Raw genomic sequence first — 17,737 nt, forward strand, 5'->3', positions numbered from 1 at the left:
GGCCACCGTAGTACGCAGACCGGAAAAGTGCGGCCGCTTCCGGTTCTGCGGTCGGGGAAGACGGCTTCGGGCTGTTGGAAACGGAATTCTTAAGTAGGTAAGGCATCTCTTTTGCGGAGCTGAGGCTCCGGTCCGGGGCTCCAGCCTTCCGATCCGTCCGGCCGACAGTGAGGCTGCTAGAGACCCTTTCGGGCTGGGCACAGGGAGCGTGGGTCGCCATGATGACGCCGGCGGGGCTGGAGCGCTGGGTGCAGGACGAGCTGCACTCCGTGCTGGGACTAAGCGAGCGGCACGTTGCTCAGTTCCTGATCGGCACCGCGCACCGTTGCGGCTCGGCGGAGGAGTTCGTGCAGCGCCTTCGAGACACAGATACCCTGGACGTTAGCGGGCCTGCCCGGGATTTCGCGCTGAGACTCTGGAACAAGGTGTGGAGGGGAGGGAAGCAACTGGAGCGGGCCGGCGTGGGCGAGGCGGGAGAGGAGGTGAAGCAGGGGAGGGGACCCTAGACTTTTTGTCCAGGTGTGGCGGTGCTAACGGTGCTTTCGGGAATTAAGTAATGAGCTCAGTTCACAAACACTGAGATTTTGTCTCCTGTCGCCTGGGCACTGTGCTACGTGTTGGACGTCCAGCTCAGTGAAGATGGAGGAGGGCCAAATGTGTTTCTCAAACTTGAGTAACATATGCAGTACATTCAACCAGAGCCCTTCTTAAAGGGCAGATTCCGACTCGGTAGGCCTAGGATGCGTGGGGTTTCTTAGTTTCTATATTTCTAAGAGATCTAACAAGTTTTCCAGGTGATGCTTGCAGTCCAAGGACCACACTTTGAGTAGTGAGGTGTGGAAAGTGCTGTGGGAGTATAGAAGGTGGGCGTGGTAAGCAGGTCCAAAGATATTCTGGAATTGTCACATAGAGAGGGGTGGAGGAGTAAAGGAATGAAAGGTAAGATCCTGAAGGACAGCTATGTATTTCTTGTCTTTGTATTCCTGCCATCTAATAGAGCACCTTACAGAATAGGTACTCAGAAGGTATATAGTAAGAGTACAAGTGTTCAGCATGTTCAGAGAATGGTAAATAGCCTAAGTGGCTGTTCTATCTGGTGTTTAGCGAGAGATGCATTTAGAATGTAAGTGATATGAGGTAGGAACTTTACATTAATCCCTTCTGGAGTCTGGTACAATGCCAGGCCTGTGACAGTCCTCTGCAAAACAGTTCTTGTAGCATGTCACTTCTTGTGTGGCACTGGCTCAATCATTGGGAATAACAGGCTGAGCAATTGAAAATTGGGTTTGAGAATGTAAACTCCATGAGGGCAGGGATTTTTGTCTATTTTGTTTATTTCTGTACTCTGATACCTAACAAATCCTGGGACAGGCTTCAATAAATGTTTGTTAAATTAGTGACTGAGAGGAAGTTTAGAAGCTGAGAGTTCCTGTTCATGCTGATGAACATAGTGTGAAGGGCGGAAGTTTAATATCAAGTAATTCTTTACATTAGGAACAGGGCAAAGAGGGTAGAGTTCAGTTGTTCACATCCCCTCTGTTGACAGGTACCACGGAAGACAGTGGTAGAAAAGCCAGCTCGGGCAGCTGAGCGAGAGGCCCGAGCCCTGCTAGAGAAGAACCAATCTTATAAGTTGCTAGAAGACAGTGAGGATAGCAGTGAGGAGACTGTGGGTAGGGCTGGGAACAGTCTCCAGAAGAAGCGTAAAAAACGGAAACACTTAAGGAAAAAATGCCAGAAGGAGGAAGACGAAGAAGAGGAAGAGGTTTCTGAGAGAGGGAAGAAGACAGGGTAAGTCAGAAGTAGGGTGAGAGAGGATGGGGCAGGTAGCTGATAGTATGATAAACCTTCTGGGCTGAACTGCATTTAATCCTCTGGGCTGAACTGCAGGGGGAGCAAACAGCAGACAGAGAAGTCTGAATCTGAGGATGAATGGGAGCGGACAGAACGAGAGCGCCTTCAGGACCTGGAGGAGCGTGATGCCTTTGCAGAGCGGGTTCGGCAGCGGGATAAGGATCGGACTCGCAATGTCCTGGAGCGGTCAGACAAGAAGGTGCATAGGAACAGCATGTTCTGTAATCCACAGGAAGATCTCTGGGTCAAATCTGAAGGTGGTGTGATGGCAGAGATGGTGATATCCTGGAAGACAAGGGAATGCCTCTAGTGGAATATTCACTTCTGTGGTGGGAGGATCCCTCTGGGTCCTCTGCTGATCCTGTAATGATAGAGATTCCTATCTAAAAAGGGGCATTTCTTGCCCTGGCTGGTGTAGCTCAGTGGATTGAGCGTGGGCCTGTGAACCAGAGGATCTCGGTTTCATTCCCAGTCAGGGCACATGCCTGGGTTGCAGGCCAGTTCCCTGCAGGCTATTTCCCAGCAGGGGAAGCACTAGAGGCAACCATACATTGATGTTTCTCTCCCTCTCTCCTTCCCCTCTAAAGATAAATAAATAAAACCTTAAAAAAAAGTAAAGAAGGGGCATTTCTTTTTTTCTAATCTTCACTTGAGAATATATTTATAGACTCTAGAGAGAGAGAAACATTGTTGTGAGAGAAAAGCATCTATCAATTGCCTCCTGCACATTCCCTGACCAGAGATCAAACCTGCAACCTGGGTATGTGCCCTGACTGGGAATCAAACCCACAGCCTTTTGGTGTGTGTGATGATGCTCCAACCAACTGAGCCACCTGTCTAGGGCTCAAGGGTATGTTTCTTTGTGCTAGGAAACATCTGAATGATCATTCTGATTTTGGAGGAGGAATAGCTGTGGCTGTGGGGAATTTTGGCTTCACACCCCTCCACTCTTGGTTTCTTCTCCTAGGCTTATGAAGAGGCTCAGAAGCGCCTCAAGATGGCTGAGGAAGACCGGAAAGCCATGGTGAGTCCCTGTCCCCAGGAAGCCAAGATCAGAAGGCAGAAAGAAAGACTTTCTGATGGCATGGTTAGGGGTAGGGAGAAGAGATAAAAAGGAAGTATATTGAGATTGCTGATGGAGTATTGGGTCTCTGGAGGAGAGGGCTTGGTTGGCAAGAGCCTGCTAAGGATAGACTTTTAAGTTGTAGAGGGAATGAAGCTACCCCAAAACCTTCCTTGACTCTTTTAGATCAGCTCATCCTGTGTGTTAGTGAGAGAAATGTGAGACTTAACAAGATGTAAGGCAGCTGGAAGGTGGGGCAGGCCAGCTGTCCCACTGCCCAGGGATGTGTTGACCATTCAGCCTGTGTACACCAGGTCCATGTACCTTCCTGCCACCTCACCCTCCGACTCCCATGTGGCCTTGTGGTCTCCCTCTGCTTTCCTGGGTGGTTCTTCCCACTGTACAGGAACAGAGCCCTTGTAATGGATGAACTGGACTTGTTCTAATGTGCATCTGGGTAGGACAGGCAGTTTTTCAAAGGCCTGGTCTTTCCAAGTAAGCTTATACTTGGATTTACCAAAACAATTGAGACTCTTGGTGTCCTAAGAATGGCCTAGTAGCCATCAGGTCTCCTGACTGACCATTCCATGTCATGTCTCACCCCACAAAATGACTATGGTCAGGGACTTCTGACACATAACTTAGTACTGGTGCAGTGTTTTTATTTGCCTGAATTAAATTTGTGTTGTTTTTCCAATTGTGAAAACTTTAGGGAAAAATAGGAAAGTTGAATAGTATAATGAACACTCATACAGACTATTTGGATTAAAAATTTGTGTGATATTTGCAATGTCTGTGTAAATGTGGGCTTCTCCCCCTCTTTAGAACCATTTAAAAGAGTTTTAGACATCATGACATTTTATCCCATCGTCATAAGAATAAAAGCATTCTTCCCTAAAACCATATGCCATTGTCACACCCAAGAAGATGAATAGTAATTCTCATGTATAAAGCAAGAACCTATCTCCAATCAAATTCCCCTACATACCTCAAAATGTCTTTAATCGTTCTTTCCAAAGCAGAATCCAGAAAAGCCATGGATTGCATTTGATTGTTTTCTCTCTTTCTGTCTCATCTGGTACCACATCCTATGTTCTGGGTTTATCTCATCCTTATCTTGTGGTGGTAAATTCTTCTGTGCCCTGTGCTTCCTCTAAAGTAGAAATTGGGTTTAAAGCTTGTCCAGACTCATATTAAACAGTTGTGGCAGCAACACCTCTTGGGTGGCGCTGTGCACTCCCCTTGAATCTTGTCCAGGGGACATGCTACCCAGTTATGCATCCATCGCAGATGTCCTTTCTCCTGCAGTCTTTCAGCTAATGGGTCCAGCAACCACTGCTGACCTTTTCTGAATCAGTTATTTAATTGGGGATTGTAAAATGGAGATTTTTGGATCTTTTTATGTAAACAGCTTTTTCTCAAGAACTAGAAATGAGCTACAATTCCTTCTTAACAGGCAGGGCAAAATGTCTGTTTCCTGTTAATTACTAATTTTCAGAGTAAGAAGTCAGGCGTAACAGTCACCTTACTGGTAACAGAAGTTTCCTTCCCATTCTTAGTGTGTACAGGTGTCACATTCTACTCATGAATTTTTATTTTTAAGTGTTTCACAGTTGCATATTATTCTTTTTGGTACACAATTGCCATGGTTTTCTGCCCATATTTTATTTTATTTTTTAAAGATTTTATTTACTTATTTTTAGAGAGAGAGGAAGGAAGGGAGAAAGAAAGGGAGAAATATCTATGCTCCTGTCCTGTATGCACCCTGATGAAGGACCTGTATGTGCCCTGACTGGGAATTGAATTGGGGCTCTTTCATTTTGTGGATGATGCCCTGCCAACTGAGTCACACCAGTCAGAGTGTATGCCCATATTTTAAAAAGACATCCATTTATCGCACCCATCAGGCTGAAGGAGTATTTTATTATGGTTCTCAAATTAGGTCATGAGCATAAACTCTGTTTTAAGTGTCCATAGAACAAACACTAAAAGTCCAGCAATTAAACAGAACTGAAACCCCCAGGGGCAGCTATGGCAGGTTTTTGCCACTGCAGTAGAAGAGCTTGTCTCCATCCAGGGTGAGAACTGAGAAAGGCCTTAAGGATATGGCTAGTCTTCTGTCATCTACAGTGTGTCCTGAGAAGCATGTATCAAAGGAAATGGGTAGAAGCCAAATGACACATGGTATGAAGGGAGTTGTCCCAGGCAGCTTAGCATTCCAGTTGCATCTTGCCTCACAGAGCCATTCTCTGATGCTGTCCTTCCCCTTCCCCAAACTACAATCATTCACTTTATAATCAGGGAGCATCTGTCTGGGGTGAAGATGACTTACTACTGGTGCCTCCATTGGTTTCCATTTCTCACTTGTTTTCGGTTTGAGACCTGTGCTTCTAAATGCTGGGATGAGCCCTTTTGTTTTCTCCGTTTTCAGTAACTCAAATAAAATAGAAGAGTAAAATATGAAATATTCAAATAGTTTCTCTAATACACTTACATTGATAGAGATGGTGAAAGCTGCTTCAGAGGACCTTCTGGCTGGATACTGCTGCTGGAAGGCGGTGTATGCGGTCTGCACAAGGCCTTCATAGGCCCTGCTTGGGCCACAGCATTAGGTTGCACATTGCAAAGAAAAGATACAGGACTGGCGTTTAGGTTCTCATTCCAGTCTGTCAGAGTCTGTCACTAGTACAAGCAGGTAGGGAAAGGGTTGCCCTTCCAGCAGGACGAGGATTTGACTATCCTGTGCTGACCAGGTTCCTGAGCTGCGGAAGAAATCTCGTCGAGAGTACCTAGCTAAGCGGGAGCGAGAGAAGCTTGAGGACCTAGAGGCTGAACTGGCGGATGAGGAGTTCCTTTTTGGGGATGTGGAGCTGAGCCAACATGAGCAGCGGGAACTGAAATACAAGCGGCGAGTGCGGGATCTGGCCCGGGAGTACCGAGCGGCGGGGGAGCAGGAGAAGCTGGAGGCCACCAGTCGCTACCACATGCCAGAGGAGACCCGAGGACAGGTGAGGCGAAGAGGCATCCACCTTAGCCCTGGTCCCCGAGCTGCGGGAGGGGGGTGTTAGGATGTTGGGCTGGCCCCTTCCTTGTCTCCCCTTTCCCAGTGGGCCAGGGTCCTGATGGGGAAGAAGACACTGGGCAGAGAGGGCAGCCTGTGTCTTCATGTGTCCTTCTCTGCACAGCCAGCACGAGCCGTGGATCTGGTGGAGGAGGAATCAGGTGCCCCTGGGGAGGAGCAGCGGCGCTGGGAGGAGGCCCGACTGGGGGCTGCCTCCCTGAAGTTTGGGGCCCGAGATGCTGCTTCCCAGGAGCCCAAGTATCAGTTGGTACTAGAGGAAGAGGAGACCATCGAGTTTGTCCAGGCCACTCAGCTCCAGGGTGACGAGGTGAGGCAGAGCTCTGGGACTTTGTGAAGAAGATGGGAAGCTGGTCCTAAAGCTCATGCCCCCTTTTCTCCTTCTCAGGAGCCATCAGCTCCACCCACTTGTACCCAGGCCCAACAGAAGGAGTCCATCCAGGCCATCCGCCAAAGCCTTCCTGTGTTCCCGTTCCGGGAGGATCTCCTGGCTGCTATTACTAATCATCAGGTCCTCATCATTGAGGGTGAAACGGGCTCGGGAAAGACCACCCAAATCCCACAGTATCTCTTTGAGGAGGTATGTCACCCACATCCTCCAGGCTGCTGGGTCTCACCCATTGACAAGTACAGTCCTGTCACATCTCCTTTTCCCTGATAGTTTTAGGAGTTGCTCACCTCCATTTTAGTCATTTTCCACTAAATGGTGAGGTTCTTGAGACTATGAACCATCCTTTACACATTTCTGTTCTCACTTCCTGTCACAGTGCCTCTGACTGGTAGACACTCCCTGTGTTCATAGTGGAAGAGAGTGTAGATAACCCGATGGTGGGGTGTGTGTGAACACGGACCCTGTACTCCTATCCAGCTTGGCCTCTGCTCCTCTGCAGGGTCCAAACAGTGAAGAGTGAAAGGATTTGTTTTCCTTCCTTTGGACCTTCATTTCCCATTGCTTCTGAGTCTGCTGCTCTGTCCTGTCCTTTCCCAGCTCAAATCATGCCGACCCCAGAACTTGATTCCCCAAAGGGCTGGGACTGCCAGGGATGGGTGAGGACCCTTTTGAGGGCCCTGGGTCTGCTATTCTATCCATTTGCCTCCCTATATGGATTTCATTGTCAGTCTGTTCCCTCCTTTCCACCTGCCCTGCATTTACAACTTTTTTATCTGAATTGTCCTGGGCCCCAGGGCCATATTTAGCGACGTAAAACCTTTCTTCTGTTATTCAGGGTTATACCAAGAATGGTATGAAGATTGCCTGCACTCAGCCCAGGAGAGTGGCTGCCATGAGTGTGGCTGCCCGAGTGGCCCGGGAGATGGGTGTAAAGCTTGGGAATGAGGTGAGATCTGGGGTGACTGATGAGGGGGGAGCCCCATGGGTCTAGAACTCTGCCCACACTGCCCTCAGGTTCCCACCCCACAGTCCAGGCACTGGCCCCTTGTCCTCTAGCTCTGCATTCCCTTCAGGGAACACCAGCCTACTTCCCATCATCAATGGCCCCCTCAACAGGTTGGCTACAGCATCCGCTTTGAGGACTGCACATCAGAGCGAACAGTCCTCCGCTATATGACAGACGGGATGCTTCTCCGAGAGTTCCTCTCCGAGCCCGACCTTGCAAGTTACAGGTATAGACAGGGTCTAGCGTCCCACAGGAGAACCATCCACTTTCTCCTCCCGCAGGGTCTCCTCCCCCTTTGTGCCTTCCATCGGTCCTTAACTTTGACCTTTTTCTCTTCTTTCTGCCCCAACCTCCTGTCAGTTGGGTCATTGTCTTTATATGAATCCACCAGTTCTTGCATCTTTGTGATCCTGACAGTTTTCGAGCTGGCCTCCATGCACCATAGAGATGGGGCTGGAGGGCAGAAGATACAGAGAGAAAGTCCCTCCTTCCCTTGCTAGTTGTTTCCAGAGTGGCAAGGGACTTGAAAAACCATGTGAAGACCACCCGAAGAAACTTAAAATGTTCAGCTTACAGGGGAGAAACTCAAGGGAGACAACCTGGTTACCTCTAGAAATGTGAAGGGCTTTTACATGGAAAAGGGGGTCAGACTTGTTTTGTGTGACCCCGGAGGGCACATCTAGGAACCATTGTTACAGGGAGATGAATTTCAGCTCAATACCAAGAAGCTGTAGAGTGTCAGATATTGCTGCGTCCGTGAATGGTGCATTCTCAGTGCTGCATTGACCCAGTGGAAGTTGGATGATGACCATGTGTTTAGGGGAGAAGTCATCGTGAGGGGAGATAAGCATCATGTTGAGGGGGGTTAGGCCAACTAAGTAGGAGCTGTGGATTTCTGGTCCCCAAAAATGTGGACTCTGGTCCTCAGAGTGCCGCCATAGAACAGTTATGATTTGACCTTTCACAGCACTTCCAAAAATCTCTGAGAACCCATGGGAGGTTAGCCGATACAAGAGTATTTGAGGTATGGGATTTTCCCATCAACCCCAGGCTTAAATACCTGGGAGCTTCATCATCAGGGACAGAGTTAAGCACAAAGGCTTGAGGTTGGCAGTGAGGTCCGACAGGCTTGGCTGCCATCAAAAATACAAAGACTAAAGCAAGGAGAAAGAAGGTGCACACATATAACTAATTTTGAAGACAAGCTTGCAGAAGCTTCTAAGGTTAGGTTAAGAAGGCTTACCAGCCTTCTCTCTATAAAAGGCAGCAGGCCCAACAGTGATGTGCAATAATGGCCCCTCAGGGGCCTGGGAGCTTCTGGGCTGTTCTGGTGGCACAGGTGCATCTCCGAGACTGGGGGGCCAGCCTTATTGAAAGAGGCCATTCCCTCACTTTTTTTTCTGTTAAAACAGATACTCTTATTTCTGTTGACTCTAACAGACTCTTGTCTCTGATCCCGAGGGGGTATCTGATTTGGCTTGGCTTCAACTTCCATCCATCTAAAATTGGCAGCTGTTGTTTGCCCAAGCTGAGAGTCTGCCAACTTGGTCTTCTCCAACTTTCTGTTTGGTATTACTTAACTGGGGTGATTCGCTTCTCTGAGAGCCCCCTCCTCCCACAATTACCCTTGGACTCTGCCTCCATCTGTACCTTCCTCCAGGGAACTGCATTGCTCAGCTCTCCTTACTCACTGCTCCCCGTTCCTTCCCCAGTGTGGTGATGGTGGATGAGGCTCATGAACGGACCTTGCACACAGACATCCTCTTTGGATTGATCAAAGATGTTGCTCGCTTCCGACCTGAGCTCAAAGTTCTGGTGGCTTCAGCCACACTGGACACTGCCCGTTTTTCCACCTTCTTTGATGATGCTCCAGTCTTCCGAATCCCTGGACGCCGGTTTCCAGTTGACATCTTCTATACCAAGGTGTCCCCCTCAGGGAGGATGGGCTTAAGTGTGAGATGTGAAGCTGGGGGAGGTTGTCCCAAGGAGGGCAGGGTGGAATGGAGAGTGCAAAGGGGACCTGGGATAAAGTGTGTGTGGAGCTGGGAGGAGAGGAGGAGGCTTGCCTGAGCTAGTGGCTTTCCTGAGCCCTCTCCTCTACCCCAGGCTCCAGAGGCTGACTACCTGGAAGCCTGCGTAGTGTCTGTGCTACAGATTCATGTGACCCAGCCCCCTGGGGATGTTCTAGTGTTCCTGACAGGGCAGGTGAGTGAGGTGGGGGAGGGGCAATGGTGTTTGTGTCCCAGGGGAAGATGAGGCTGGCAGGGTGGGCTTTGTGATTCTGGGTTCCTGCTGCTCTCTCCACCCCAAATCCAGGAGGAGATTGAGGCTGCCTGCGAGATGCTTCAGGATCGCTGCCGCCGCCTGGGCTCCAAAATTAGGGAGCTGCTGGTGCTACCCATTTATGCCAATCTGCCTTCTGACATGCAGGCGCGCATCTTCCAGCCCACGCCGCAGGGGGCACGGAAGGTAAGTTGCAGAAACCTACTTTTTTCACCCCTGTGGTTCCACAAGTAGCAGTGAGAAAGAAAGGGTGTACCTACCCTATGAACGTGTATCCTGGGCATTGCTGCGGCCACAGGCTCAGGAGCAGTCAGTCACTTACCTCTGGAGAGAGAAGATGAGTACAGTGTGGACTGAGAGGTAGCCGAATACATGAGGAAAAGGGGTGCCTTTGGTGAACTGGGAGGTGGGGTTTGATTTGCATCTTTAAGAAAAATGGCAAGGCCCTGGCTCAGTGGTATAGCTCAGTGGATTGAATGCCAGCCTGCAAACCAAAGGGTTGCTGGTTTGAAACCCAGTCGGGGCACATGCCTGGGTTGCAGGCCAGGTCCCCAGTAGGGAGCATGTGAGAGGCAACCACACATTGATATTTCTCTCCCTCTCTTCCTTTCTCTCTAAAAATAAATAAATAAAATCTTAAAATTAAAAAAAAAAAAAGGAAAAATGGCAAGGAGGTCAGAGGAAACCATAAGATATGTTTGAGGTCAGAGTGCAAGGTTCAGTGGAAGGTTCCTTTGGTAAAGCAGTGGGAGCCAAGCTAAAACCAACTTCAGACTCGATTAAGGAGGGCCCTTGGGTGCAGGTAGAAGAATTTGGACTTCAGACAATTGAATGGCAATCAAAGGATTTTTGAGCAAAGGTGTAACTTTCATCAACCAATATTGACTGGGTTCCCCCCCAGGCACTGTTTTGGAGCATGAGGATACAGTGATGAACAAAACAAAGTTCCTGGCCTTGCAGAGCTTCCAATCTAGTGTAAATCAGGAGACAGTGGGCATCTCAGTATGCAATGTGCATTTGTCATAACTGCTATGAAGAGATACAGTGCAGCCTAGGTAGATGGAGGCTAACTCTCAGTGGGACTGCAACATGGCATGGAGGAATTCTCCTGGGAGTGTAGGGAAACCCCCTCCCTCTCTAATAAAGTGAAAGTGAAGCAGAAACCTTAACTTGGTGAAGGAGGGAGCCAGGCTGGTATCCTGGAGAGGAGTGCATCCAGCAGAGGGATGGACTCTTGTAAAGGACCTGAACATGGACTGAGGAGTGTGCTTTGCCTGGCCAGGGAACATGGTTCTGGGGAATGCAGAAAGGCAGCCGAAGGCTAGAGGACTCAGCACCTGAACAGGTTTGGATAAAATGTCATGTAGGATGGGGAGCCATTGGAGGATAGTGGAGTAATGTGACAGGTGTACATTTTACTTCATTTTTTTAAAAGAGAGGGGAAGGGAGGGAGAAAGAAAGGTAGAGAAACATCAATGTGCAAGAGAAACATTAGTCACTTGCCTCCTGCATACCCCCAACTGGGGACCTGGCCCAAAACCCAGGCACATGCCCTGATAAGGAATAGGCGACCTTTTGGTTTGTGCGACAGTGCCCAGTTCACTGAGCCGTATCAGCCAGGGCATGGGTGCACATTTTAAAAGGACCACTCTGGACTTCCGCCAAGATGGAGGCATAGGTGGAGACGCCGTGCTTCCTCACACAACCAAGTTTAGAGACAACAAAATATTAGCAACAGAAAACACAGCCAGAATACAGAAAGTTAAACTTTTTGGAAGTCTCATAACAACAAATTCTTCAGCCTGACCGGTAAGAGGGGCAAAACCAGCACCTGGCAGAGCGGGGTTGCACAGGAAAACTCGGTCAGATGGACTCGAGCGTGAGGAACCCAGGCACAGGGTTGGACGTGGTGGGCAACTCAGCGAGCGACCGCGGGGAAACAGCGAGGGAGCAGGGCTGCGGGTTGACTGTGGTCACGCATTCGTGTGTGGATAGACAAGTGAGGGAGTGGGCGATTGGACGGGACCCAGCAGGCCCCAGTGGCGAGTGGCAGCGGAAAGGGCCGCGCCACCATTTCCCCACTCTGACCATGCCCCCACATACAGTGTCACAGCCCAGCGACCTGGGAGTCCAAGGCTCCGCTCCTCATACTTAACAGGCGCGAACAGACCAAAAATGGCTCAAGAAGATCTCAAAGCCCCAGAGCCTATAAATCTAAGTGGTGAAGAAATAGCAAAACTCTCAGATGCACAGTTTAAAACACTGGTGATCAGGATCCTCACAGAACTAGTTGATTATAGCCACAAATTAGAGAAACATATGAAGGCGAAACTGATTGAAATGAGTGGAATTGCACAGGAAACCAATAGCGATGAAAAGGAAACTGGGACTCAAATCAATGGAGTGGACCAGAAGAAAGCAAATAATGGCCAAACAGAAAAGAGTCAAGAAGCAAGAATTCAAAAAAAATGAGAGTCTTAGGAACCTCCAGGACATCTTTAAACGCTCTAACATCTGAATTATAGGGGTACCAGAAGGGGGAAAGGAACAGCCACCAGTGGAAAACTTATTTGAACAAATAATAAGGGAGAATTTCCCCAATCTGGCAAAGGAAATAGACTTCCAGGAAATCCAGGAAGCTCAGAGAGTCCCAAAGAAGTTGGACCCAAGAAGAAACACACCAAGGCACATCATCATTACATTAGCCAAGATTCAAATGAAGGAGAGAATCCTAGAAGCAGCAAGAGAGAAGGGGACAGTCACCTACAAAGGAGTTCCCATCAGACGTTAGCGGATTTCTCAGAAGAGACCTTACAGGCAAGAAGGGGCTGGAAAGAAATATTCCAAGTCATGAAATCCAAAGACCTACAACCAAGATTGCTCTATCCAGCAGAACTTTCATTTAGAATGGAAGGACAGATAAAGTGCTTCTCAGATAAGATCAAATTCAAGGAGTTCATCATCACCAAGCCCTTATTATATGAAATGTTAAAGGGACTTATCAAAGAAAAAGAAGTTAAAAAAATATGAACAGTGAAAGGACAACAAACTCACAGTTATTAACAACCACACCTAAAACAAAAGCAAACTAAAAGGACAGCTAGATCAGGAGTGGAAACATAGAAATGAAGATTTCAAGGAGGGTTAGCAACAGGGGAGTGGGAGGAGGAGAAGGGGGGAGAAGGTACAGAAAATAAGTAGCATAGACAGTAGATAGAAAATAGATGGGGGGGGCAAGAATAGTATGGGAAATATAGAATCTAAAGGACTTGGGACATGGTCATAAACTAAAGGAGGCTTAATGGTGGGGACAGGGGGTAGGGTGGAGGGGAATAGAACAACTGTAATGGCATAATCAATAAAAAATAAATTAATTAAAAAAAATAAATAAAAGGACCATTCTGGGATGCCACGTAACCCAGGCAGGAGTAGAAGTAGGAAGGCTAGGAGTGGAAGTTAGGCTTTTGCAGGCAGTAATGTGTGAAGGTGACTATAAAGTGCTGGTAGAGAAGGGGGGGCAGGAACCCAGATAGGCTCATATCCTATCTCTGAAAAACCCATTAACCCTCTTCTCTATTTCCTTTCCATATTGTGTTTCTTCTGATCCCTGTTTCTCCCACCCTTCTCCTGGCTTGTCCCCCTCTGTGACTTTGGACACTAACCCCCTCAGCTCCTGCCTCTTATTTGCCCCTGCTTGTCTACTCCACAGCTTCCAGGATTACTTTTTCTACATAACTAGGATGTTGGGTTCTCTGAGTAACCCATATCCTCTCACTCAGGTGGTTGTGGCAACAAACATTGCCGAGACTTCACTCACGATTGAGGGCATCATTTATGTGCTGGATCCAGGGTTCTGTAAGCAGAAGAGCTACAACCCTCGCACAGGAATGGAATCACTCACGGTCACACCCTGCAGCAAGGTCAGCCTGGGCTCCAGTAGGGGTCTCCGTGGGGCAGTGGGAGGTGGAATGAGTCCATAGGAAGGTCCCACTCAGAAGCCTGTGTGGGGTTGTTAGAGGATGGAATCACACCCTCCTAAATGTCTTGTGTAAATACTGCCCTTTCTCTTTCTCTCACCCAGTTGTCAGCCAGCCTGCCTCTGCTTTCTTTCCAGGCTTCAGCCAATCAGCGAGCTGGCCGGGCAGGCCGGGTGGCTGCAGGGAAGTGCTTCCGTCTGTATACCGCTTGGGCCTATCAGCATGAGCTGGAAGAGACCACGGTGCCAGAGATTCAGAGGACCAGCCTAGGCAATGTTGTATTGCTGCTCAAGAGCTTGGGTGAGTGGGGTCCCCCAGTTCTCCTGAGAGAGGGAGATGGGACCGGAGTCACCAGTCTTTGTAGAGGGCTCTGTTCTAACCCCTCATATCTCTGTGCAGGGATCCATGACCTCATGCACTTTGATTTCCTGGACCCTCCACCCTATGAGACTCTGCTGCTGGCTTTGGAGCAGCTGTATGCTCTGGGAGCCCTCAACCACCTTGGGGAGCTCACCACGGTGAGGTGGGAGGGCATTGGGCTGGGGTAGGATAAAGGTGTCACCCCTTGAGTGGTGGGAGGATACCTGAGATAGGACCGGCTTCAATCTTATCTCTTCTTAGTCTGGTCGAAAGATGGCAGAGCTGCCAGTGGACCCCATGCTGTCTAAAATGATCCTGGCCTCTGAGAAGTGAGTCCCCCACTCCAACTGGGCTCTCAGCCCACAAACTGGCCATTGCTTCTCCTGCCTGTGGGGCCGTCTTTGTTTTCTTGCTTTTTTTCTCTGTACCATATTATTCTTTAACAAATGACAAATTATTAGGGCCAGTAAGATACTATGCTATCCTTGATCACGATATCAAATGGGAAACACTTAGAAAATTTGGGTGCATGAATGGAAGTGAAAGACTTTCCATCTGTGAGGAGTGCTGAGTGAGGGCTGGTATGGGGACTTACTCATTCCTAAGGCTGCAGACTGGAGCATTTAGATGTGGCTGTGGAGGGACTACCTTTAAATGCTATAGTTGAAGTCAAGTTACCACATGAGTTTAAAGGAACTAGGCTTTCCCAGTGCACTTAATGCATTACCTGCCTACTGCGGACTGCTCAGAGGCCCCAGTCCTTTCCTTTGTAACTCAGTCATCCGCAGCCCTGCCTCCTTGACCCCTATGCTGTTGCTGCCACCAAATCTAGTCTGATTTGTAGCCATTATTCTAATCAGCAGTTCACATGTGAGGACACATGTATCACATGACAGTCACTTCCTCCCACTGTGTGTCTGTTCTTATAGCTTGCTTTGAACTCTCATGCTTTTTTCCCCTTTCTGACCCAGGTACAGCTGTTCAGAGGAGATTCTGACAGTAGCTGCCATGCTGTCTGTCAACAATTCCATCTTCTACCGACCCAAGGACAAAGTCGTCCATGCTGACAATGCCCGTGTCAACTTCTTCCTCCCTGGTGGGGACCACTTGGTTTTGCTAAACGTTTATACACAGGTCACTGGGCTTGGGTAAATGGGAATGAGGGAGACATGGGGGACTCTGGTTCTATTGTATACTTATCCCGCTTTTGAAACCTCTTCACAGTGGGCTGAGAGTGGTTACTCTTCACAGTGGTGCTACGAGAACTTTGTCCAGTTCAGATCTATGCGCCGAGCACGGGATGTACGGGAACAGCTGGAGGGACTCTTAGAGCGTGTGGAAGTTGGTCTCAGTTCCTGCCAGGGCGACTATATCCGTGTACGCAAGGTTAGCATTTTTTTTTTTAACCCTCACTCAAAGATGTATTTACTGAAGAACAAGTATGAAAGACACAGGGATGAGGACTGGGGGGGAGGAATGGGAGGGAGGTGGGGAGACGGGGCGGAGGGGGGGCTGGGATGGGAGAAATTGACAAAAAAAAACTGTACTTGAAAAATAACTAAATAAATTTTAAAAAAAGGTAAAAAAAAAAAAGATGTATTTACTGATTTTAGAGAGATGAAGTGGGAAGAGAGAGAGACATTGATCTATTGCCTCCTTTATGTACCCCAACCGGCAGTCGAACCCACAACCTTTTGGTGTATGGGTCAATGTTCCAAGTCAAATCAGTTACCTGGCCAACACAAGGTTAGCATTTTTAGTCCACCCAGGGTCTCCCAAGGAGCAAGCCTCCCTCTGGGACCTTGGCAGCCTCTCTAGCCTGAGATTGTGCCCTCTTCTTGTGGAAGGAGTCCTCTCCTGTGCTTTATGCCCAGACTACTGCAGGTTACTTCTCAGTGGGTTCTTCATGCATCCCTTACCAGGTCCTCCAGAAGCCTGAATTAAAAACAGATAGTGAGGCCCTGGCTGGTGTAGCTCAGTGGATTGAGCACAGGCCTGTGAACCAGAGGATCACTGTTCAATTCCCAGTCAGGGCACATGTCTTGCAGGCCATTTCCCTGCAGGCCAGTTCCCAGCAGGGGATGCATGAAAGGCAACCATACATTGATGTTTCTCTCCCTCTTTCCTTCCCCTCTAAAGATAGGTAGATAAATAAATAAATTAAAAAAAAAAAAAACAGGTAGTGAGTGCTGAGGGTTCCTGAGTGTCTGGCTTTTCTATTGACATTCTTTCCCGCCTGCTCCTTAGGCCATCACTGCCGGTTACTTTTATCACACAGCACGGTTGACTCGAAGTGGCTACCGAACAGTGAAGCAACAACAGACAGTGTTCATTCACCCCAACTCCTCCCTCTTTGAGGAACAGCCTCGCTGGCTGCTCTACCATGAACTTGTCTTGACCACCAAGGAGTTCATGAGACAGGTGAGGGGACCATCCCCTGCCCGGGCAGGTGGAAATTGTAGAGACAAGTGGTATCCTGGCAAGCTAAAACCCCAGGTTCAATGTGCTGGGACTGACAGAGAACCCGGAAAACATGCTGGTTTAAGTTAGGATAAAATAGAAGTGCACCATAACAGCTGACTTGGCATCTTCTAAGATATGATCATTGCATACTTATTCATTGAATATTTAAATGGCTGTTGTCACAGTGTTTGGGTGATAACCTGAGCGCGTACTTTATAGTCTTCGTTTTTAAGGTTTTTTGTTGTTGTTTATTTCTTTAGGAATAGCCTACTTGGAATCCTGAATAACGTAGAAATGTGACAGCCATTGGGGTGTACAAGGGGGGACACAAAAAGACCTGGAATTTAGTTATAAAAAATTGTGTATTCTTACATGTTTAAACTTTAGTCACCTTCAAAGTACTCTCCATTTGATGCAATACATCTTATCGAAATGTGTTTTCCATTGCTCAAGTTTTTGAACTCATCAATTTAGATGCCTTTTAGTGCTTACGCCATTTTTGTTTCACCTTTTCCACATCAGCAGAATGAGGACTTTTCATCCAGGGAAACAAAAAAAAGTTGACTTTTTCCATCTGGGGAAGCAAACAAAAAGTTGCTTGGGGTGAACTGGGTGAATAGGAGAGGGTGGGGCACAGGGGTCATGACCTGCAGAACAGTGTGGTGTGTAGACAGGTGTCCTGGTAAATCACTGGGCATGCAATGGGCAAATACATTGACAATCTTCAAAAAAAAATTCACTGAAGCCACACAGCCTCTAACAATGCCAGCTGGTATACTGACAACGGAGGAGCGCCCAGAACACTCACCTAGTGGGGGAAGCCTGTACTACAAGGTGCCTGCCCTGCAGAAGATAATTTCTGGGACAGGTTTTTGGATCCCCCTTGTATAGTATTAGAGCCCTGCATCTTCCCCCTAGTCCTGCAGTAAGATGGGAAGAATTTCTTTTGAACATACACACATTACAATCTAGGTTGGAAAGACAGGAACTCTGTTTTTTTTCCTCCCTTCTAGGTATTGGAGATTGAGAGCAGTTGGCTTCTGGAGGTGGCACCCCACTATTATAAGGCCAAGGAACTAGAAGATCCCCACGCTAAGAAAATGCCAAAAAAAACAGGCAAGACACGTGAAGAACTAGGGTAAAGAAACGGAGACATAATCAGAACCCAACACCAGCTCCTTTTCCTTCTACACATTATTTAATATCTATTAAAAGTTTTAGAATAAAGCTTATGGAAACTTTTAGAAACCAGATAAAGTGA

General features: G+C 48.1%; 1 protein-coding gene across 4 annotated transcripts; it reads left to right on the forward strand.

The window, feature by feature from the left end:
* Positions 1-33: 33 nt before the first annotated feature.
* DHX16 (DEAH-box helicase 16) lies at positions 34-17,717 on the forward strand. Of its 4 annotated transcripts, XM_037141325.2 has the most exons (20): positions 34-425; positions 1,547-1,791; positions 1,891-2,053; positions 2,822-2,878; positions 5,671-5,925; positions 6,103-6,306; positions 6,385-6,576; positions 7,223-7,333; positions 7,504-7,619; positions 9,106-9,316; positions 9,500-9,598; positions 9,710-9,862; positions 13,456-13,596; positions 13,791-13,953; positions 14,053-14,171; positions 14,275-14,342; positions 14,985-15,147; positions 15,238-15,399; positions 16,261-16,434; positions 17,490-17,717. In XM_037141325.2, the coding sequence occupies exons 1-20, from the start codon at positions 219-221 to the stop codon at positions 17,616-17,618; spliced, it is 3,132 nt and encodes a 1,043-aa protein (XP_036997220.2). In that variant the 5' UTR covers positions 34-218; the 3' UTR covers positions 17,619-17,717. The 4 variants fall into 4 exon arrangements, 3 of the variants coding, with proteins under 3 accessions (XP_036997220.2, XP_036997221.2, XP_036997222.2); XM_037141326.2 differs by lacking the exons at positions 16,261-16,434; positions 17,490-17,717 and having other exon boundaries at positions 14,985-15,109; positions 15,238-15,331; XR_005081964.2 differs by lacking the exons at positions 14,275-14,342; positions 16,261-16,434; positions 17,490-17,717 and having other exon boundaries at positions 15,238-15,324.
* The last annotated feature ends 20 nt before the right edge of the window (positions 17,718-17,737 follow it).

This window comes from Artibeus jamaicensis, unplaced genomic scaffold (genome assembly GCF_021234435.1).
Source record: "Artibeus jamaicensis isolate MK-2021 breed Jamaican fruit bat unplaced genomic scaffold, CSHL_Jam_final contig_469, whole genome shotgun sequence".
Classification (NCBI taxonomy): domain Eukaryota; kingdom Metazoa; phylum Chordata; class Mammalia; order Chiroptera; family Phyllostomidae; genus Artibeus; species Artibeus jamaicensis.

Coding starts and splice junctions, on each gene's coding strand:
- DHX16 (XM_037141325.2), top strand. CDS start 219: ATGATGACGCCGGCGGGGCTGGAGCGCTGGGTGCAGGACGAGCTGCAC. Junction 9,863..13,455: donor CGCCGCAGGGGGCACGGAAG/GTAAGTTGCAGA, acceptor CCTCTCACTCAG/GTGGTTGTGGCAACAAACAT. Junction 16,435..17,489: donor CCAAGGAGTTCATGAGACAG/GTGAGGGGACCA, acceptor CCTCCCTTCTAG/GTATTGGAGATTGAGAGCAG.